Source organism: Acanthaster planci, linkage group LG03 (assembly GCF_054643075.1).
Source record: "Acanthaster planci isolate LZ-2023a linkage group LG03, COTS_SCS, whole genome shotgun sequence".
Lineage (NCBI taxonomy): Eukaryota > Metazoa > Echinodermata > Asteroidea > Valvatida > Acanthasteridae > Acanthaster > Acanthaster planci.
In genome coordinates this window covers 13,596,619-13,617,689 of record NC_141779.1, presented here as the reverse complement: position 1 = coordinate 13,617,689, position 21,071 = coordinate 13,596,619, and the positions used below count along the sequence as shown (strand labels likewise).

Sequence of the window (21,071 nt, the reverse complement as noted above, 5' to 3'; positions counted from 1 at the left end):
CTCTTCAGCTTCCAGTACATGTACATGTACCTCTGGGAGCTAATGTTAACTGTCTACCCAAAATGAACCATGTTATGTATATTTTACAAAACCTCATACATGTGACAACATTGAGCAATAAAACCAAATTTATGGGTATAACTGTGGTGACGTCTGCATTTAATTTCAGGTACATGTAGACTTGAATTGTCATTTCTGATTTGTCGATCCATGGCAACAAACAGTGTGTCATATAACTGTGTTGCACGGTCCATGTCAACCCCCGTGTAATGCGCTATTCTAACTCTATGCAATGCGCTATTTTTACGCTAAAAGCAAAATGCACAACTGTAAAATTTACTGTTAATTCAAAGGTGGTGCGTTTTCGCATATTCCTTTAGGCCCCTATAACATCTTTGCTGCATGTCAAGTTTGCTGGAAGATAAATTCATTATCACACTCTTGCTCATGTGATAACTAATAGTGTGTACTGCCCCCATGCGACAGTTCCATGGGTACTTTGCAAAGTGCATGCATTGTAAACTTTCACCCTGGTATGTCAGGCAACAGTTTACTGCCATGCATATGCATATGCACTTGGTGGTGATTAGACCAGTTAGAATTTAGCTTTTGGTCACGAATATGCATGAGGAATAGCAAAGTAACTAAGCCCCCAGTCAACCCAAGGTGATAGACAACATCACACAGTTGAATACTTGTATACTTGAATGGATAGCTAACCTTGCAGTTTGTCTGCCATTCCTGCCGTCAGTATTTTGGTGAGGAAGGCAACAAGTTATTCCGATCCCTCAAGCAGTTTGCTGCCCAAGTGCCTGACGGCTCCCTGCGGATTGAGCTGTTGTCCCTGGTGGACCAGATTCCATCGTACTGTCAGCAGCTTCTCTTCATTACCAAGTCTCCCACGATGGGCAAGGTGGCAACCTTCAACAAGGTACAGTGATATACAGTGTGAGCCCCCAGCCCTTTTGCCTACCCAGGGGAAACCTTTTCATTGTTCTGTAGTTGAAGAGAACAGCTCCCTTGTCTTCCATGCATGACAGGAAGTTATCAGAGAGCCGCAAAATGTTCCATAACAGTCTCTCGGCTGTAGGGTACATGAAATCTTTTAGCAGTATCTACATGTAGCAGAGTCTAAGATGTTTCAGACTTTCTTCATATGTACATACTTGTCATTGTCCTGAAAACACATGGCTGCTTTTGTGTCACGTCTTCCGTCCAGCCAGGCTGAGGTGCACTCCTGGAATGCAGAGATACTCAGAACATGTGCGCATTCCGTCCAAATACTTGTACATGTGTGGTCACACGTGCTCTGCACTATTCCTAAGCACTAACATAACCAGTGCACTTGCGCTATGTGTTTTGCCTTGGTCCTCCTGGGTAAGACACCCAGTAGCATTTACACATATACATTTACATGTACGTAGAGTTTGTAGCATGCTCTTTAGAATGAAGTCATATGTAGAAAATGTTTCAGTTAGTAATGGATTGGAGGCACCTCATGTGAATAGGCTAGTTCTGGGCTCCGTAGATGACGAAGGCATTGTGTGGCCTACGAAGCAGAACCAGTTTATACAGCTGGTGCGTGTCCTGGTTTGTGTATTTGTGGCTTGGAACACGCGTGACCAGTTTTCCTCTGAACGCATGCAAATGTGCAATATTTTGGTGTGAGGGCTGGGACCATTTTGGCAAAGGCAGAGTGTCATATGCCTCTTCTTGTCAAAGAGTCTGTTGTTATTGAGTTTCATGCACCCTCAGTTACACTTTTCTGTTTCTTGAGTTTTCTCAGACATTTACATGCTTAACTGTTTTTGACCAGTTTGAATTTATTGCTTGGCTTCAACAGGTGGACAACACAATACAAGAAACGCAAAACCTTTTGTCGACAATCAGTAGAATTGTGCCGCTGTGCTACACACTGGCAGCCAAGGTAAGTAGCGAAGGATTCTGTCATAACTGAATAAAAAAAGTGGAGTTATGGCAAAACCAAAGCCTTTGCTGTAGAGATTGCTCAGATTCTTGTTGTCAGTTTGATTTTGCTGAAATACATGGACAAAGCAATGCTCACGGTTTTAATACAAAATTATCCTAACTAACCAAACGTCCATAAGTTAGAACTCCACAGTAGTAATCCTTAATGGCAGGTGCATAGGGCCACCTGCTATTGGAACTGGTATCCCAAGCTTGCCAGCAGTCTGAAGCAGTGAGTCTGGTACCTCACCTCCCTCAGTCCCGTCCCCCATCCTGTTTCTGCTTTTTCTGTTTCAGTTTTACCTGATATTCCTTTTCTCTTCTGTCAACATCGTGAATATTTCAATTGTTCCGTCCTTTCTCTACGGGAGAAGATTTTCAGGTCTTACTCACTGCATGGTATTTTTACAGGCTTTGGTCAGCCATTACTCTTCCCAGTATCTTCTCTAATGTAACTTGTGTTTTATACCCAAATTTCATTTTGTGTACCGTTCATTGACAGAAGCATGATTCATTGTCTATGTCTGTGTAACCTATTATTTGCCGGCTTGGTTGGTTCCTTGTCTTCAAAGTGCGGCTGTTGAAGTTTTCTTCCAATAAGTCCTTGTAATGCCAATGATCTGCTCTCACATGGGTTTGCATGTGACTTACATGTATATTCCACACGTTTACCCCATGCCTGTTGCATGTATTGTCTCTTCTAATGCCTGTTTCGTGCTGGATTGCTGTGTAGTACATTTCTGTGCTGTTTCCCTCGTGTATGTCAGCTAATCCTCTCTCGCTCGGTGCCTTGTAACTCCGCATTTCCCCCATCCCAGCAGCTCTTCTCCCAAACGCCATGCATGACCACCGTGCATATGTGTATGCGCTGGATTTCAGGTGGATTGCCTCTTTGAGCTCATGCTGTTGCAGTTTGAGGATGATTGAAATTGGCAGAAAGAATAGCTGTATCTGAGATGTTGTTCTTGAACAGCATGGACAGTTTAAGTCAAGCAGTTGAGACAAATGGAGAGCCTGTTGTGAACAATTTGAAAAAATGTGGAAATGGAAGTATGGTTTCTTACTTAAGAGTGAACTCATGGAACTACCAGGAGTGATGCAGGATTGGGTGCAATCGTTGTTTCTTCTGTCATATATGTTTCTGTCACTCTGTGGCTTTTATCCTCTGTGATGTCCGTACCTTTCAGCCATACTATGTTCAGGGACTTCTCTTACGTTAATCTCCATCCCTGCTCTGGTTTACTTCTATTTTGGCCGGTCTCCAATGCTTTCCTCATTTGCTCCCATTTTTGGCTTGTATCTCTTGTATCTGTCCTCTGGCATTTTGGCATTTAAAGTCTCCCCGCTATTCTGTGTTGTTGTTGTAGGGCTGTGCCGAATATCTGAATATCTGGATATTCGATCGAGTATCAATATTCAAACATTATTTTCCGAATTCGAATATTTGAATGCAAAATTCATTAAAATGAGGGAAGAATTTTCTTTTTGTTTTAAATGCGAAAAATTTCACTGTGGAGGTTTGTTTCAAGCAGACTCAAATGAAAAGTTACGGAAATCTTACGATTCAAAAATTAATTCATTACAAAATTTTAAAGGACAAGAAGTATTGTTCTTCTCTAAATTTTGCTTAATCATGGCTGGAGATACTCCCAGATGTGAGAAGCTATTACAGTGATTAAAGCGTACAATTTTGTGTGTTATTGCAACTGATTTTGTATATGGATTGTTTATCAACAATCTGCTGGTCGATACAAACGAATAATCGGATATTCGATAGAAGTGAAGGTCGAATATTCCAATAGTGAATTATTTGAATTGACTCAGCCCTAGTTGATAATTGCAAAGGTTGCTTGGATGTCAAACTGCATACAGTTTATTGAAGAGAAAAAAATATGATTTTGCATGAAAACGATGGAAATCATACACACAGATAAATTTTGGATAAGAATTTGGTTAATCCATTTGAAACCTAAATTACGAGCACATGTACCAATAAAGTGCAAGACATCCCATATCAGACCTGTCTTATCAGAATTCACCTTTTCTTCTCTTATTAAAAGCATGCATGAAATGTTGCTAACATTCAGAAACTTTTGAGTTGGACATCTTGTCCTTCCAGTTTATCCTCTCCTAATCATCATTTGTCTTCCTTCAAATACTCATGGTGTCCTCCGTCCATGCCTTGCGTTCTCAATTCAACCTAATCTCTTTTTAAACTACCCATCATTTCTCCAACCCCCTTTCCCCCAAATAAAAAAAACCCTCTCTCTCTCTCTTGGTAACCTCCAACTCACGAGAAGACCCCAACTCCACCGCCTTCCAACTCTTTTGACCCCTGGTGTTCCAAATCCCTCCACGGTCAGCCAAATCCCACGCCGTCGTCCCCCGGCCTTCTGAGTGAGGACAAAACGGAGGCCTACAACGCGGCCTACAGTGTCAAGTGAGGTTGGTGCTCCCCCGTCGCTTCTCGTCCACACGTACCCACACAAAGAGTTGTAGCTGTAGAAGAACTTTTTTGTTTCTTTCAGTTTTTCTCCTTACTTTCTCTCCTGGTTTTTTTTTTTCTTTTCATGCACCATGAGCAATTATTTCAATTGCTCATGCTTATTTATTTCACGCTTTTGTTAATTTGAGATTGTGTTCTCCTCAGTAGATAAAAACAAAGATTTTTACTTGCCAAAACCAGCTAAGGAAATAGAAAATACAATAAGGTGTTGAAGTCTTTACAAGTTCACAAGTCTATTGACAGTAATAGTCTAACGATAAGCTGCCTGGTGAACTCTGACTTTGGCCTACCTATGTTGTTGACCTACACTGTGCATGGTACTTGAGACCAAACTTCCAGCAGATTCATGGGTTGACAAGCTTTGTGTGTGTTGGATTTACGTTCAACACCGAAAAAGCCAGTAACAGTTTTATTTTTGCTTTTTTTCCCGACTGCCTTGAAGTTAAATTTGAAATCCTATTACTTGAACTTTTTTAAGGCTGAAAAGGTTTTTAACTTGTGCAAATGATGACATTAAAATGAATGGTAGGCAATGATTGTATTTTTTAGTTCTTGTTATCCCCATCATCGGGTTTAAGGGGTTTGAAATTTTATTAAATTTCATTTGAGTAGTTCTGGAGTATTGTCCCTACCTAAAAAAAGGCAACTTGTGATTTTTTAACACAAGCATTTTTTCCTGTACCTGAGAATTTTTGCCCGGTTTAAATTCACACATTTTTATTTCTCAGCACATATTAAAATTTCAGTTATCAGTATGGTGGTCTCCTTCAATCTTTATTTTTTATTTCAACTAATAGCAATCACTTAGAATATTACTTTTCTGCTACACGTACCGGTGTAGTGACTGTGTAGAACACATTTCGATTTTAATTTTGTCATTTATGAGCTCTAAGTTTGTTTTAAAAAATTTCTTAGCTTCTGTATCTTTGGAATTGATTGAAAAGCACCCGTTTCTAATGTTGCTGCATTACAAGAAGTTAAATACAGTGTAAGGAAAGAAGGTATCAAGGAAAAAGGATAAAGGCATAAGGTTTGCAGCACTCTGCAGGTGCATTTCTACATGAATCTGTGCCTGACAATGGAATTTGTGTTGTGTGACTGTAACGGTATCAGACTTCTTTCTCATCATTAACGACCTTTTCAATCATTCAGTGCGAATGCACAAGGATAGTCTCTCTGGAATAAGGTTTAAATATTGTAGGCATAACAAAAATAGACCCTTTGACGGTGAATAGTGAATGACATTTCATGGACAGTGTAGATGTACAGTACGTGTAGGTTGCTGTGGCTGTCTCACTTTTCAATCATGTTAGTAAGGTTCCGCAGTTATGCCCAAACGTGAAGATACAAGGAGTTGAGTTGCAAACTATACAGTAAATGTAATGGACGTGTACATTTTCAAGCCTTCCTTTGAACTATTTTTGTCTTTCACAACTGTCACTCAGCTTTGCTAGGTAATATAGCGAGGCACTTTGTTCAAGATGCTATCGCAAATGTTCTTCCTAAAAGGTAAAGGGCGTTTTTGAAGGTTTTGTCATCAGGATCACGTTGGAAAATGCCGAGGAAATGGCATGTGGACAGCTTGTTCGGAAGTGGAGAAAACAATCCAAGAAATTCAAGCATCTCACTGTCGTCTGATACAATCTGTATGTTTCCACCAGGTGTCCATAATGGGCAAACATTTGCCTTCACAGAAAAATATAAATTTCACTGTTCACCCATTTCACTGTTCGAAATTTGGAAGTAGGTTTGAATGTCACCTTTTGAAATCAAACATTTCCAATAAAGATGTTGACTTTCAGATCATTGATTCATTACTAACTTTCACAACAGTTTTTGTTTACTTTAGTCACTTCACTAGCTAACCCAAAATAAAAGTTGTTTGTTGTTGATTTTATATGTATACTTTCACATTTATTTATCTTTTTCTCTTGTAAAGCAATTTCTTTTACACACAGCACATTTACTGTATTTTAATTTCATTTTGTTTCTGATGTAAGAATCTAAGATCAGCTTTATATTGAATGCATTGCTGGCTACAGTATAAAAAAAACTCGTCCTGCAAAAGTGATTTTTGGTTTTGGTTTGCATCAGTTTTTAGGCTTGGCTTTCCAAAATTGGACTGTATTTTCTAAGTTACACATAATTTCATGATAAAACGCATAAAACTGGAAGAACCTTCAATTGGTGACATCTGCTTGCAAATCAAGACAGACAGTAGAGATAACGGTAATTTGAGTCTTTCAAAGGAACCAGAAAATTCCTTTTGAATTGTTTGATGTATCAGTATGCTTTACTCATGGAAAGTGCTTAATGTTGTCAACTGCTGGTAAGAATTTTCCATCTGTAACTGATCAACAGTATAACAAGTTAAGTTGTTTTTTAAGTTCTTGGCTGCAGCATTCCCAGTGATTCCCAATGTTTTTCCTTTTCTTCTGTCTTCAGTTCCAGATCTTAACTCCAATATCGCCTATTCACCGGTGGCGAACAGCGCCCCCTAGCGTAGACTATCGTTACAACAGTTACGATGACAGTGATTCCATCGCCAGCTCCAGCAGCAGCCGTTCAGACCGGTCTCCGCTGCCCGGAAGCACTGAAAAAATCCTGTACTGAAGACGGACAGTGAACAGCTCTCGGGAAAGAAATCTTTCCTTGGGTTTCCCGTAGGAGGGGTCTACTTCCCCAGCTGATGCTTGGACAACTTTGTGCAGATTGGTCCTTGAAAGGTGCCTGGGAGTGATTCCTGTGGGAGATTTCTCCATGCTGTGCCAGGCACATCCGTGTGGAATGGATGGGTTTGTTCCGGCAAGGCTCCTATATAATATACCTGTGGATAGAATTTCTGCACATAGAATTTCTGGTTTCCAGCAACAAGTTACGTCTGGAAGTACATGTATGTTATGTCCTTTAGGGATTTGTCAGAACAGATCAACAGGGGGAAAAGTTGGGGATATGCCTGAATTAATATAATGTAGAATTTTTGACTGTACCTTATTGAAACAAATCAGACTAGAATTCATGCTGGGATCATTTTCTAATTGTGCCAAGGAGGACCCATGCACATGTAGGAATATTTCTTGGGCAGGTCCTGAGGAATCGTGGAAAAAGTTCTGGCCGGACTGATCCATATGGAATGACTTCCTGGCTGTTGCTTCTACAAGGAGAAAACAGTCATTAGCATGCCAGCTTAGCTGTACAGACCTATGCATAGCATTCTGAAGTTTTGCACGTCGACAGACTTTGGTGTGGCTGCGGAATTCACTCCAACACTGTGATGGAATTCCTGTTTTAAAATAATGGCGATGATTCCAGATTCATCTGCTCACTAAGAAGAGACTCGTGTCTCTGTGGGAAAGTTGCTGTTGGAAGACAGATGAGAATTATACCCAGTACGAGTATTTGAAGGAATCAGCTTCTACTTTTGTTTAGCATGGAGCTACAGAATTAGAGTGCAGGGAACCTGTGCCAAATGATTTGCAGTTTCTGTTTGACTCATCTGTGTGGGAGGGGGTTGACAGGTTTTTTTGTAAGGTGTGTTGTGTTTCCTTTACTGTGGTCAGTCTTAAGTCCTTGTTTCTTGAAAACAGGAAGTTGATTATTCTGAAGTTGATAAAGGGGGAAAAATGATGGCAAACTACTTACTAATTACAATGACCTGGAGTACTAGTTTACAAAACTTCAAAAGTTAGAGGACGTGGCATTTTGATCGCTGCAGAATATATGTCCCTCAAAGGCAACAGGAGCTTCAGTGTCAAGAATGTCCGAGTTAGTTTGGGAGCATTGACATTTCCTTACACAGTGTCAGAGTTGATGTTTGGAAATCCAGCAGGGTGCCCAATGAAAATACACAGAAAAAATATCAGAGACGGGGTGAAATTATTCAACGTCTGAAAAAGAGTTGGGAGATGAGAGTACGTACTCTTTACTTTGGTTTGCAGTATTCTGCAACCAAGTTGCAACATGGCCTTGTATAAAGGCCCAGAAACTTAGTTTTAACAGGACTGAACACCTAGATAGCTCAAGTATCGTGTATTGATGTGCCACTTCACAAGAACTGACTGTCTTTGTGTCAGTTTAGGAATCCCAAATCAGACCTGAAGTGTAAAGATGCAACCAAAGTTCCTGTTGTATTTTTGTTACCTTTCTTTTAATATCTCTCTCTCTCTTGGTGGATTTTTTTGTTTATCCACCAAACCAAGCCTGGCATTCAACATACGGAGTCAGTATTCTGGTCAGATATTGTCAAGCAGCATTCACTAAGAAATGTCTCAAATTTCTCCCTTCTCTATAAAGCTGATGATTAGGACCTACATGTATTTCTTGATCACCAATGAAGTATCACATTATCTGATCAAGAAAAACAGCCTCAAAATATTGACAAATTCGTATTGCCTCTGCACCAGTACCTAAAGTATTGTAGGTGTACATACTCTAATTTTTTTAAAGTGGTATCTGTGTGCCATGGTGGTGAAACTTTGATTTTTCAGTTCATGAGAGAGACAAAAATAAAGAGTACAGAGATGATGGTGCTAATTTATTCTGTTAAATGTTTACACAGGGAAACTGTAGACAGTGTTCTTGTATGAATAGTAGTGTACTTGTATAGGGCACGGCACTTTTCCAAAATGCCTTTCGCACTGGACAGCTGAGGGGAAATTTGTGTTGATTAGCTCAGTAGAAAAAGTTTGTGTCACATATTGCCGAAGCTACATGTAGATTTTTGTTGAATGCTTGAAAGTCTTGAACAGGTACATGGAACATTTCAGTTGGGTAAGGATGATTTGGGCAATGGTGTATCCAGACATAAAAAATGTAAAGGTTAACAGGTTGTTCAAGCAAAGTGAAGGTCCTTTTTCTGATTCACGGGAGAAGATTCAGTTATTATTATTACTTTTTTTTTTGGAGGATGAGGGATCTTTTCCTCACTTCCCCCAGCAGTGGACTGTGTACTTGTGATGTACACAAATACCACAAAGCTATAAAACAGACTTGCGCATATTCAGAGGAGGGCAAGAAAGCTGTTGACCCAACTTAACCTAACCACTCAGCATTTCTTTGCAGGGCCGGAGATGTGCTCCAGTCACCCACTTAATGCCAGTCAAAATTCATATGACATCTCACGAATGGAAGTAATGGGAGAAACGGTGATGAACGACTGCCTTCGTCACAGCTTCTGTTGATAGCATGTGACTTGAAAGTGGATTCGCTCGTGACTTATATTGTGACATGGTGATGAGATGACTTGAATCCCACACCAAATTTTCTGAGCTAAAATGCTCTGCAGAATGTGCCAAAAAGAACTGTGGAATTAGCAATTAGGCCCACTTTGAGCAATGTGAGTTTCATAACAGTTATTTCTAAGAACCTGCAGTATCGTCGTTCACAGTTTGACATGATTTTGAGTCTTAGTTCTTCCATATCCAAAGTGCCCTCTGTTACCAAGGATAATTAGACTGTATTTTAGTAACTATACAACCTTCACAACAGTGGCATCTTCTGACCTCTCAGCCCTAAACAAAGATAACATGGTCCTGCATTGTACAGTAGATTAAAATTGGCAAAAATCTGACCTGGAAGGATGTCTTTCTGAAGATGGGAAAAGTACATGTATCTTTTTTAAGGACAAAAGGCGAGGGTAGGTAATTTTTGGCTCTGAAGTTTCCAATCCAAGCACAGGCAGTTTCTTTAGCCATACCAGCTTGAATGAGAAATGTGTAGTGTGCATCTTTAATGGAAAGATTTGCGGGTGGATTGCATGCCTAATGAGCCTTTTGTGGTACTGCATAGTGTGTAGCAGGCCAAGTCTACGTCTGAAGTGGATTACTTTTGAAACTAGACACGGCTTTTATCTTTGCCATTTGCATTGCTGCGACACTAAGCCACAGCTTTAGGCAAAAATTGCCACCAGAGCCTGTGTCTTTGCCTCATTTTTTAATATCTGCATGCAGTACATGTACATGTATGTCAAATTTCCGTTGTACATTTTCATTGAGCCAGTGACAGTGGCTTGCAGGCTGAAAGGATAAATCGTACTGTAACTGTACATGTAGTTACTTGTGAGTAGGTTGCCTAGACTCCACAAAACTTACAACTTCATGGAACTATGAATCAGCGTATCAAGTGTAGCTTACGTCAACATCGTACTTAAACGTGGAAATTCATCCTCATGACATTTTTATACAGTACCTGTACATGTTCACTTCCCATTTTTTTGAATACATGCGGTGCCCAGTTGAAGTACTAAAATGTAAAATTTACAGTGTATAAAGCAATATGTAAATTATGGAAAAACAGGCACATTTTTATGAAGAAATCTGTCGAAAATACCAAAAATATAAATATGAATATTTGTAGCTTGTAAGTTGTAAGTGTACGCCATTTGCAGAACTATTGTACAAAGGGATATCTTTATTGTAGCAGAGATAGTCATTGATGTAGTCAACGGTAGCACATATGCTGTGGGGCTTGTGCTATTGGTTTGTATTGTAGTACTCTTGCCGTATGATAACGTGTAATGATCCTGAATGTGTGCTGGAGTTTTTGGGGTGTAGATGGAGGTACTTTCCAACCAATGCTCAAAGTAGTAAAAATTTGGACCTTGCCAGATGTGAGGTTGACCATGTCAACTTCGCAAGTCACTATTTGTTTGACCAGTCTTGTCAAAAGGTTAGGTAGTGAGCTTCTTGTTTAATAGACCGAATCCGCCTGCTAAGTTACGTAACCTACAGTGGGCATCAAACAACAATAAACATGGTGTCCTCCCATAGCCAAGTTTTAAGCCGATTTTTGATATGAATGTAGTACTTGGAAGTCACTGATCAGTAGTCTCTAAACTGCACCAACCATTGGCTTTATTTTTGTTTGATACTCACTGTCCCGGTACGTCATGTGACTTAGCATGCCCAGTTGGTCTATTATAGTTGATTGCCTGCAAGGTGATTGGCAAGTTTGCCGATTATTTGCTTTTTATGTTATGCTATTTTTATGTTGAAACAGACAACTCAGATACACAGGGAATTGCATGTGATTTGGTAGCAATTTGTTTCCTACATCTACTAAATGTTCGGTTCAGAGACCAAATGAAGTCCAGGCATTAGGGTTTCAGAGAGAGAATTACCTCTTGAAAAGTACTATTTCATGGTTTACAGTTATGAGTACTAACCTTACTGATTTGTGTTTTGTCACAAACATATTCCTGGCGTATGAATTGGTGGAACATCTTGGTTTTACCCCAGCAGTGTAATATTTGGGGGCTTGCTTGGAAAGTGGCAAATTGCTTTCCAAAGTTGCCACTTTTCCTTTGAAAAGGCTTGGTTGAAAGGAAGATCCTTCCTTGAAAACTCCAGTTGAAATTTTGGTATCCTTCATTGAACACTACTCTTTCCAAGAAATTTTTGGAATTCAACCCACTTTATGGCGTACATGTACTTAATTTTGTACAAAGGCATTCTGTTAAAAGCACTCTGTTTGAGTATCGAGGTTAGTTGTCTTTATGATGGTTTCAGGTCAACAATTCCATTTTGTTATTTGAAACAAACGATACCAATTTCAATTTTTTTTAACGTGTTCCTGAAAATTAACTTGCATGTAAGCCTCTTTTTGAATATCATTTTTCCCCAACCTGGTTTCTTCATTTTAGATTCAAAACTGAACGTGCACGTAATGAATTGACTACTTGAATAAATCTGTCACAAACAGAAACATACATGCATTTCTCATGTGACGGTGGTTCTGTATCTCTGAAAGACATCACTTTTTAGGTAACTCGTCCAATTTGAAGAATTCCAGAGCAGTGACTGCTTGGAGGTCTGTAACTACAGTTCATAAAGTTTCTAACATGATTTTTGGGGAAGTGCTGCCTTGCCAAGGCAATACATCAGTTAATGCTACAGTTTACAAGAACACCGTCTAACAAATTACACCAACCAATCTGTGTTTTTACATTAAATATAGAAAAATGTTACTCTTCAAATGATAGTGCAAGTAATATATAACCATTTGCATTTATAAATGTAAAGCTACCTCTCTTTGAAAAAAAAAATCCATGAGGAACCAGATTACAAAATATTACTGACAAGTACAATTGTTAATATTTGTCAAAAAATACAATACAAACATAACAATATCATGAAGTATGATAAATACAGAATTCAACAATTGCAACTTCACATTCTTTGGGATACATGAACATCTATAATTTCTAAAGAACCAATTGGAAGTTTTTAATTGGTGAGACAGTGATTTACCTGCATAGAAACGCACAAGATGTTAAAGGGAAAAAACACACACAATACATGTGCATTTACTCAATGTATGTATCAATCAGAATTTCTGTAGTGCATAACGTTAATCACTTTACTTAAAACAAAGGAAGTTCAGTTACTTTTGATACAGACCAAACCTAGCACAGAATGGCTGTAAGTTCTGGGTGGGGCCAAGTTGGCCTACAGGTATGTTAAACAAATCGGTTTGATTTGAACACACTGTTTTTCATAGCAACACATGTACATGTACGTATCCAGGATCAAAACCTGCTTGAGTCGACAGGGTGGTAACTCAAAGACACTAAAGTACTGGCAGATCTGCCACCTTGGGAATAATCTGCATGTACCAACTCGCCTAATGGCAGAAACACTGAAACATTTCTTTGTGTGCCCGGCATGATCTCGGCAGAAAAACTGTTCCCGGCAAAAGGATGTAAGAAACACTTTCTCTTTATAATTTACAACAAAATCAACATGGGCTGTCCAAAAAGCGACCTCTGAACAACTTATTAAAGAACTTGGGAATTTGTTTTAAACATTTTGCACAGAATTCGTTATATTTCATTAAAATAAAACAGTTGTATACATAACGTCCTTTTGCCAGAAAAGTTTTTGGCAGTAATCATGCTTCCCAACAAAAGGGCGTAAGCGCTTACATCCTTCCAGGCACACAACAATTTGTTTTTGAACTGTAAGCTGGCCATCCTGGGACTACAGAGATCATCCACTCAGACTGGTGCTTCCAAATAATACCCAATGAAAGCTAGCTTCCAATGTTTGTGATGCAACACAATTTGACACAGCCCAAGACAAAAGGTGATATAACTCAAATGCATCATCAATTTTTACAAGTTACGCTGTCTTACATGTCAAGTGTACACACAATAAGTGTATAATACAGCAGGCTTGTGGACTGTATACCAGGTATCCACCTTGGTAATGACACATGGCCGAGTAACGTTTAAGTGGTGGTGTTTTTTTTAAGTATAATACTTTTTTTCCCCAGGATGTACACGTTGCACTTTCAATGGTTCCAGTCTTTCTTTTTGCAACCCGTCTACTTCCCACATTTTGCGTGACTAAGCCACAAAGCAATGAAACCGAATTAGACGTGATTAGAAAAAAAGGTGATTGAAATACGGACACTTGTAATACGAGAAGCACTCCGTTTGTAGAAAGGTCAAAATCGTGTTTGATATCCCGCGCTTCAGGAAATTAATGTTTTCAATCATTCCAAACCAGGTAACAAAGGTTGCAGTGGGAGGCACTAGCTGAAATGGTCAGAACACGCATAGGCATTCTTAAGACACATTTTCTAATAGAACCACAACACTCGTCAGTGCAATTTGCTTGTACATGTACCGAGTAAGCATGAAACCAGAGAACATGGTATGGCACTCTCACTGGCCTGTCAAGAGGACTGCCGTTGCAGATAATTGTTGGATCTCATAAATAACTCAGTGGTAAAATGGAAAGGGATCATCAAAAAAGGCTACAAAACAGGTTTCCGGGAAGTGCCTGAATTTCATTTAGCTTTTGTGACAATAAAAACACAGGTGGGATGAAGTACATGTATCTGTTTATAAAAATGATCAAATCCTGAACCCGTTGAACCTTCCGTGCTTGGTTTGACAATACGATTTCTGCTGGGGAAAAACCGTCTTAAAAAAAAATATGACTACTCGCACCTCACAAAATATACTGGGCCAGCCAGTGTCTCCATTCAAGCAATTTCAATTCAGGGAAGCGAAAACTTGGCCAAATTCCACTCATACCTGTTTACTTCTATTGGTACATGTATCATACGTGTCTTTCCACTGTATTACATAAATAAAGTCACTCCCCAAACGCCTGCGAACATCCTTACAAAATTACAAAAGAGCAATGCAATTACAAAAATATAAATTAGATATTCAACACTTTCAAAACAGCATGCAGGCCACTTCTTTTTCTGTGGGCATGTTGGTCTGACATTTGTGACGAAAGACTCATTATTGTTAATAGCCAGAGTGACTAACTTTTTCCTCTCGTTCTGATACTTAAAATTCAGCATCGGTGTATCTTTAGAGGCTGTGGAAAAAGGAAACATTTCTCTCCAAATTTTGTTTTAAAACTTGTTTTTTTAAATTTTGTTATTTTTAGACCTGTTGTTTGAATTTTGTTATTCTAAAACTTATTAGCTAAAAACTGTGTGCCTAAAAAAATTAGGGCATTTGAAAAATCCACAAAATTGTCGTTTGGAGAAATATTTCAAACAGCAATTTTCTAAAATCAAGCTTCCCTGGCCTAAAATTATGCCTAAACTTCTTTGAGACTTGGTGCAATTAAAATTACACTCTAATCATTTTCCAATATTGAATTCCAAATGCCAAAGTAAAGCAAATCTGTTGAAGTCCGCAATTTTGGTATTGTGAACTTCACCTACATGTATACCTTTACCAAATTACCTTTAATGTCCGTAATGATTTGGATTTCCACCCGAGGCACAATGTATGTTTGACCTTGCAGGGCTCATACCAAATAAAAATTAATAAAGTTGACTGGTTTGATTTATATGTTTTAGACAAACAAGTGACATGAATTTTCTGCTGTTGGCAAGCAGAAGTGCATTTTCCCCCCTTTAATTACGAATTGAGACACCATTCTAACAAATTCTAACAATGTCTAAGAAGAATTTGTTAACTATTTCTGGTACTGAAACCAAAGATATACTAATGAAACCAACAGCCTAGGTAAACGAAAACAACAATAATGATGTTGCTTCAGTGTTCATTGTTAGTATTTACATGTATCAATTTCAAAATACCGGTAGCTTGCATACATGATGTGAATTTAAAAAAAAACCGAAGAAACAGCTACTTCTGTGTAGCCACTCAAGACTTCCCAAGCTTGTCATGGCCACAAATGGAAAAATCACTGCTATCAATTCATCAGCTTTAAACATGTACAGTTAAAAAAACTCTTTGAGGTAATGCCCTCGTAGTGAAACTGACTTGAGTATAATGAAAAAAATGGCAAAGTGCACACTTAAAGAACTTGAAAAGTTACCTATCTAAGACGTGAAGAGACAAAAAGCACTGCTCCAGTATGTTTAGAAGCTACAAGAAGCCTGCCACAGAATACATCCATAAGGGAGCATATTCTAAAGGATTCTCCCCTTCCCCAAAGAACTTGGCTCTGTCACGTTCAATATTTTTTAGCTTGGTATGACTGTAAAGACACTAATTATCATTATAAATGTCAAGTTTGAACTCAATCAGACATATAGTTTTGCTGTTATGGTCACTGGAAGTTCAAGGCTACACATGTGCAGCCCATGTGCATTGAGCACTGTAGTGGAAAAGTATACATTTTTGGCTGACCTGTCTCAGAAACATGCACACCGCACAAGAACAGCATGTTCTATTTTCACAAAACTGGTGTCATAAAATGATTACATATAGTTACTCAAAAACTCCTGAAGGCTCAGCTCCTGAAAAAATGCAATGTGGCGAAATCGGACAAAATGTTGACGGGGCAGAATCTGTGCCCCCTCCCTGGCTCTTTTGGGGTTAAGAAGTCTGCACTGGTTCACAGGAAGTCATTGGTTCATATCCTACTCCAATTTGCAATTTGTTTTCTTGGACCACACTTCAAAGTGACCCGGAAGAAAAATTTTGTCTGTAGGAGGCTTTGGTAGTCAAAGGAAGTGGATTTTGTACTACTGATGTATATACTTGCATCATGTTCTGGATAACAGCCAAAAAGACTTCAGCCTGGTTTGTGGAATGGAGGGTCACATTTGTATGAATCGTGAATGATGTGTTCTTCATTTGGGGACCTTGCACTACAGCACTTTCACACAGCAAACCTGAGTGATTATCATCAATACTGAACCAGCCAGGTCTCTCACGTGATTATTTGCTTTTCAAGCAGGCTACTGAATTGAATTTGGCCTCGTGCTGAGAATTTGACTGGCATGCGATAACTAAGGCTACATCAAACTGAGCTTGAGGCTGTGTCGGAGACTGGCAATGCTATTTTCTGCAGTGCAGTGATGAAAAAAGAACTGAAGCCACAGCCATAGGATACCCTATTTGGACACGGCCTTAAACATGTGCTACAAGTGGTTGCATTCATGCTGGGTGTCCTGATGCTGGATTTGGGGCTAAAGTGAAATGTCTACCAAATGATAAAGATGGGTCATTCAGCTCCACCCATGACATATCCCCACTGTCCTAGCTCTCCATCCTTCTGTGAGAGTGGAGCAGTTGAGGACCTCACAGGAGGAAATTACATGTAAGTAGGTTAATACACTCAAAAGCACACAGTTCACAGGTAATGAATCTCATCCATGAACGGCGCAATCCTCATATCCTATCCTTTACTAAATGTCACAAGGCACATCATAATAAAATAACCGACAATAACTGCATCCTTAAAAAGAACAAAAAAAAACCAATCTTACAGGTCTTAGATTTTCAGCACTACAGTCCCAAAAATCAGGTGTGGGGGTCTCTCCTTGTGGAAACACAAATATTACAACCAAAATCGACGACCAAAATCTTGAGCTGGGAATCTGTCAAGGAGGCACTTCATTGCGGAAGATCACACACCAAATGTTGTCAGGAGACTAAACAAAATTCAATCTTAAATTCAATCTTAAATTTAATGAGTCATTTCACCTGCCACTCGAGCCTTTTGAACAGAAAAGAAAACCAAAAATTAACCACTTCTGATAGATGATCAGGAGCATTCCATGACGGTCCTTAGACACTTCAAAGGAAGCTAGGTAGACAGTTTACTTGGCAGTTTGTTCATGTCATTCTCCTTCTTGCAGCCTGCGCTGCTCCCTCAGTAATCCTTTCAGCTGCTCTATCTCCTTGTCTTTGGCCTGGTATATAAAACAAAGAAAGAAATCAAATGAGAACTTTTTTCAAATGGACCATCAGAAACCGATGATTACAATGGTGTACCAATTAAACCATGGACCAGAATTAGAAACATGTGCGTCATGTGCGTAGGTAGTGCGTAGGTAGTACAAACACACACACAATGACTGCCTTTTTGACCCACAGGCTGTTGTAGCTTGTCAAACTGCAAGCGCAAATTACGTTCAAGTACCTGTGACATGTCCATGTACGTGAGTGCAATTTCACTGCTACAATGATATTACACACATCTGTCTGCGATTATCAACAAATTTAGTAAAAAGCATCCAGCATGCACCATCCAAACTATAGTCTGGGGAGCAGGGTACATATACTTGTGCCTCCAAGTACACCATTTCGCTACAATTATTTCAAAATTCCTTTTCAGGAAAAATGGATAAAATTGAGAATAGATGATTAGGTTTTCTGAAATGGACATGGTGGTGATTGTGAAAGTGGCTGATGTGAGACTTTCCACACATTAGTTTTGTAGAATGTTGAAGGATGACATTGCTCGAACCCTTTGGCTCTTGAGCTGGTGGACCCCTGCAGTAAATTCTATACTATTTGTCCAATAAAAGAACCAATTTCAGCCTATAGGTTTCCAATTTTCATGCACATGTGGTTTTGACACTCATGTCAAATTTCAGATATGTGAGCACAGACATGATTTGATCTCATGCAGAAGCTTCAATGACACTGCTGTTTGGTTGCAAAATAGCCAGATTTTTCATGGGACTATGCCCTGACGTTTAAATCCACTGAGAGACAATAATCCTGTCACACAGCACAGGCAGGTCTCTTTTCAATAATCCAAAAATGCTACTCTTTAATTTTCATTGAGAATAAAATTTAAAACGAACACGGTCGATGTGGATCATGGCACTATGAAAAGTAATATTTTCATTCTTCTACGCTTGCTTAATTTGCAGCAAGTATGAAGTACATGTATTCTTCACCAGAATCAGAGTGAGTTGTTTATGTGTACTATGTGTAGATTACCAGAATATGAAGCCTTCACTGGGATGGCAGCATGCTTACCCACAGGCTGTACATACACGTTCAATGCTTTTTTCCACCTATAGGGGTATTGTGACTAATTACCACTATTGAACAATGCAGGTGACATTTATAATTTTGCGGAGCTACTGCAATAATAACATTACCTCAGACTAGTCTAAGCAAGAGACTAACAGGTGAGATTGCCACCTGTACATGCACATTCCCTGGGGGAAAATGGATGAAGGAACTGGACAGAACTATGAGGCTTCTCTTGCATAAAGGATGGTAACTACATTAAGTTTTACAAAATCACAAATACACAATGAGTGTCACTTTCAGTCTTGCGTTGGGAAAAAAGTCATGTCTACAAGTACAATTTCTCTTTGCACGGCAAGCAGAAAAAACACAAGGAAAGCCAAACAAGCGTCGTGAAATCAGGCTAACAGTATGGCAGGGACAATAGCAATGGAACTGATTTGGTTGAAATGAGCATGTACATGTACCAGACCTTAAGATTTATTCTATACATTTACAACAGAGAGGGTTTGAAACGTGGCAATTTGCAAGCTTGACAACACAAAGGCAGTGACAAAAATGGGCATAACAGAAAAAAGGTTTCATTGCAGTGTAATCAGTGTAATGTATGATGAGGGGGAGAGAATTAACCATATACACACTTCAGAAGCAAAGCTGGGGTTATTCACACTGACATTACAGCAAAGTATGGCCTCCAGCCTTCACAACCAGATTTAAATTTACAGCAGATTCTGTAGTTACTTTAGAACAGCTTTCACAAAACAGATTTCTTTCTGTTAACAATGAAAGTGAAAATTCCACTATGTATCACTGAAAACTACAACAAAGCACAGTGAAACTGGCCACATGAAAGCAGTGACAATTTGAAATGACAAGATTGGGAAGCAAGTTGTAAATCCTTCAAGCAGTGCCAGACAGGTTAGACTAAGAAGTAAAACAAGGATACATGAGCAAGGTGATGATAACCACAACAACAAGGCACACACTGGGGTTTTAATGGAAGGGGAGATGGGATGCTCAGAACACCGCAGATGTTGAATACGACTGAGACTACAAGGGGACTGCCCCCCCCCCAAAAAAAAACCCCAAATACCCAAAGCAAAAAACACCAGCACTCGAGTTTCCCCACCTGGAGTTGTCTCTGGAATAGCTGAGCGTCTAGCTGCAGTTCTTGCCTCAGCTCTGTTAAGATAGCCTGTCTCATCTAGCATGGGGGAGGGGGGGAAGGTACAGATGAATGTCCATGGGGACAGGGAGTTGAGAAAAACAGAACACAGGGAGGGGAGGGGAAGAAAAACACGCATGTAATGTCTATGAACTACTTTTTGGGGGGTGGTAAATCTTTTCTACAACAGCAGAATAGCAAAATCGCAGGTTTTGGTTCGGATGCAGTTTACCTTGGTTACTATTTGGGATACGGCATCTATTTGGGGAAATATGAACAAAAAGCCTGTTCTGATCATATCTGTTGATGATGAACTACAGACCTCTATTGTGGGACAGCCATCTTGCTTTTCCACCATTCAAAGCAAAGTAACCAATCTGAGAGTTGGAAGGGAAAACAGTCTTTTCCCTTTCATCAATACATGTATGTGAAGTTGTATAACTATTGCCAACGGGTCTACAGGGAACAAGACAAACATAGCAGCATCGTGATAAAGGTCTATTTTCCATGAATTGTGTATCATCTGTGTTTCCTTTTCACGACAAATTCACTGAACTAACTGGAGTAATATCCCAACGTTGCCTCACTCATCATGACAGTATACTCTATGTATTCATTTTCAGAAAATGGCATTTCACAAAGATTTTCCCACTCTTTCGGTAGGGCACTTTCCTGTCCATTTCTTGCAGTAGGTTCAATTCAGATGTTCAACAAACTTGCAAGGATGATAGGGTTTGGCCTTGACTGGCAAACTTCAAATAATGCCCTGTACAAATGTTTTTTTTAAACTTAAACCTTGGGCAAGTTTGATCTGTGACAATTTGCTTAACATTAGTCAATTTTGCCTGGTGCCCAATGTATGTACAATGTATATGTTTCATGCATAGGTTACCAATCAAACTTGACCATAGGTTGACAATTTGTGGCTGATCGGACCTGCCCACTGTATTACAATTAATGCCTCCTATATGGTCGAAGAAAAACCCAGACAAGCAAAAGCACATAGGTGGAGGAAACAGGAATAAGCCAAGCAGTGCAGGGTGGGGGGGCATGCAAAGGATCTGAGGATCTGTCTACAAAGTAAAAATATCACTACCTGTACTCATTCTGTGAAAAAATACAGACAGTGTGGTGTGTAATTTTAACAATTATGGACTTGTGCAGAATTTTGGTTTGACCACAGAACCATTCTTTGGAGTTAGTTGCAATACCAAAAGCCA

At 39.3% G+C, this 21,071-nt stretch overlaps 2 protein-coding genes across 11 annotated transcripts in view; one reads left to right on the top strand and one right to left on the bottom strand.

The window, feature by feature from the left end:
* Window positions 1–12,179, top strand: part of ctnnal1 (catenin alpha like 1) — a 69,963-nt gene extending 57,784 nt beyond the window's left edge. For 2 of the 4 annotated variants that reach the window (XM_022255791.2, XM_087134882.1), the window contains 4 exons: window positions 752–931; window positions 1,844–1,927; window positions 4,269–4,413; window positions 6,920–7,058. In XM_022255791.2, coding sequence (XP_022111483.1) covers window positions 752–931; window positions 1,844–1,927; window positions 4,269–4,412 — 408 coding nt within the window. In that variant the 3' untranslated portion in view covers window position 4,413; window positions 6,920–7,058. Of the gene's footprint in view, window positions 1–751; window positions 932–1,843; window positions 1,928–4,268; window positions 4,414–6,919 lie in introns of all 4 variants that reach the window. The other 2 variants (XM_022255775.2, XM_022255782.2) reach the window with 1 other exon arrangement.
* Window positions 12,180–12,181: 2 nt separating this feature from the next.
* The window catches only part of LOC110990663 (uncharacterized), a 79,461-nt gene continuing 70,571 nt past the window's right edge, over window positions 12,182–21,071 (bottom strand). For 5 of the 7 annotated variants that reach the window (XM_022255747.2, XM_087134879.1, XM_087134878.1 and 2 more), the window contains 2 exons: window positions 19,816–19,890; window positions 12,182–17,611 (listed from right to left, as the gene is read on the bottom strand). In XM_022255747.2, the coding sequence (XP_022111439.2) occupies window positions 17,540–17,611; window positions 19,816–19,890 (147 nt within the window). In that variant the 3' untranslated portion in view covers window positions 12,182–17,539. Of the gene's footprint in view, window positions 17,612–19,815; window positions 19,891–20,083; window positions 20,110–21,071 lie in introns of all 7 variants that reach the window. The other 2 variants (XM_087134880.1, XM_087134877.1) reach the window with 2 other exon arrangements.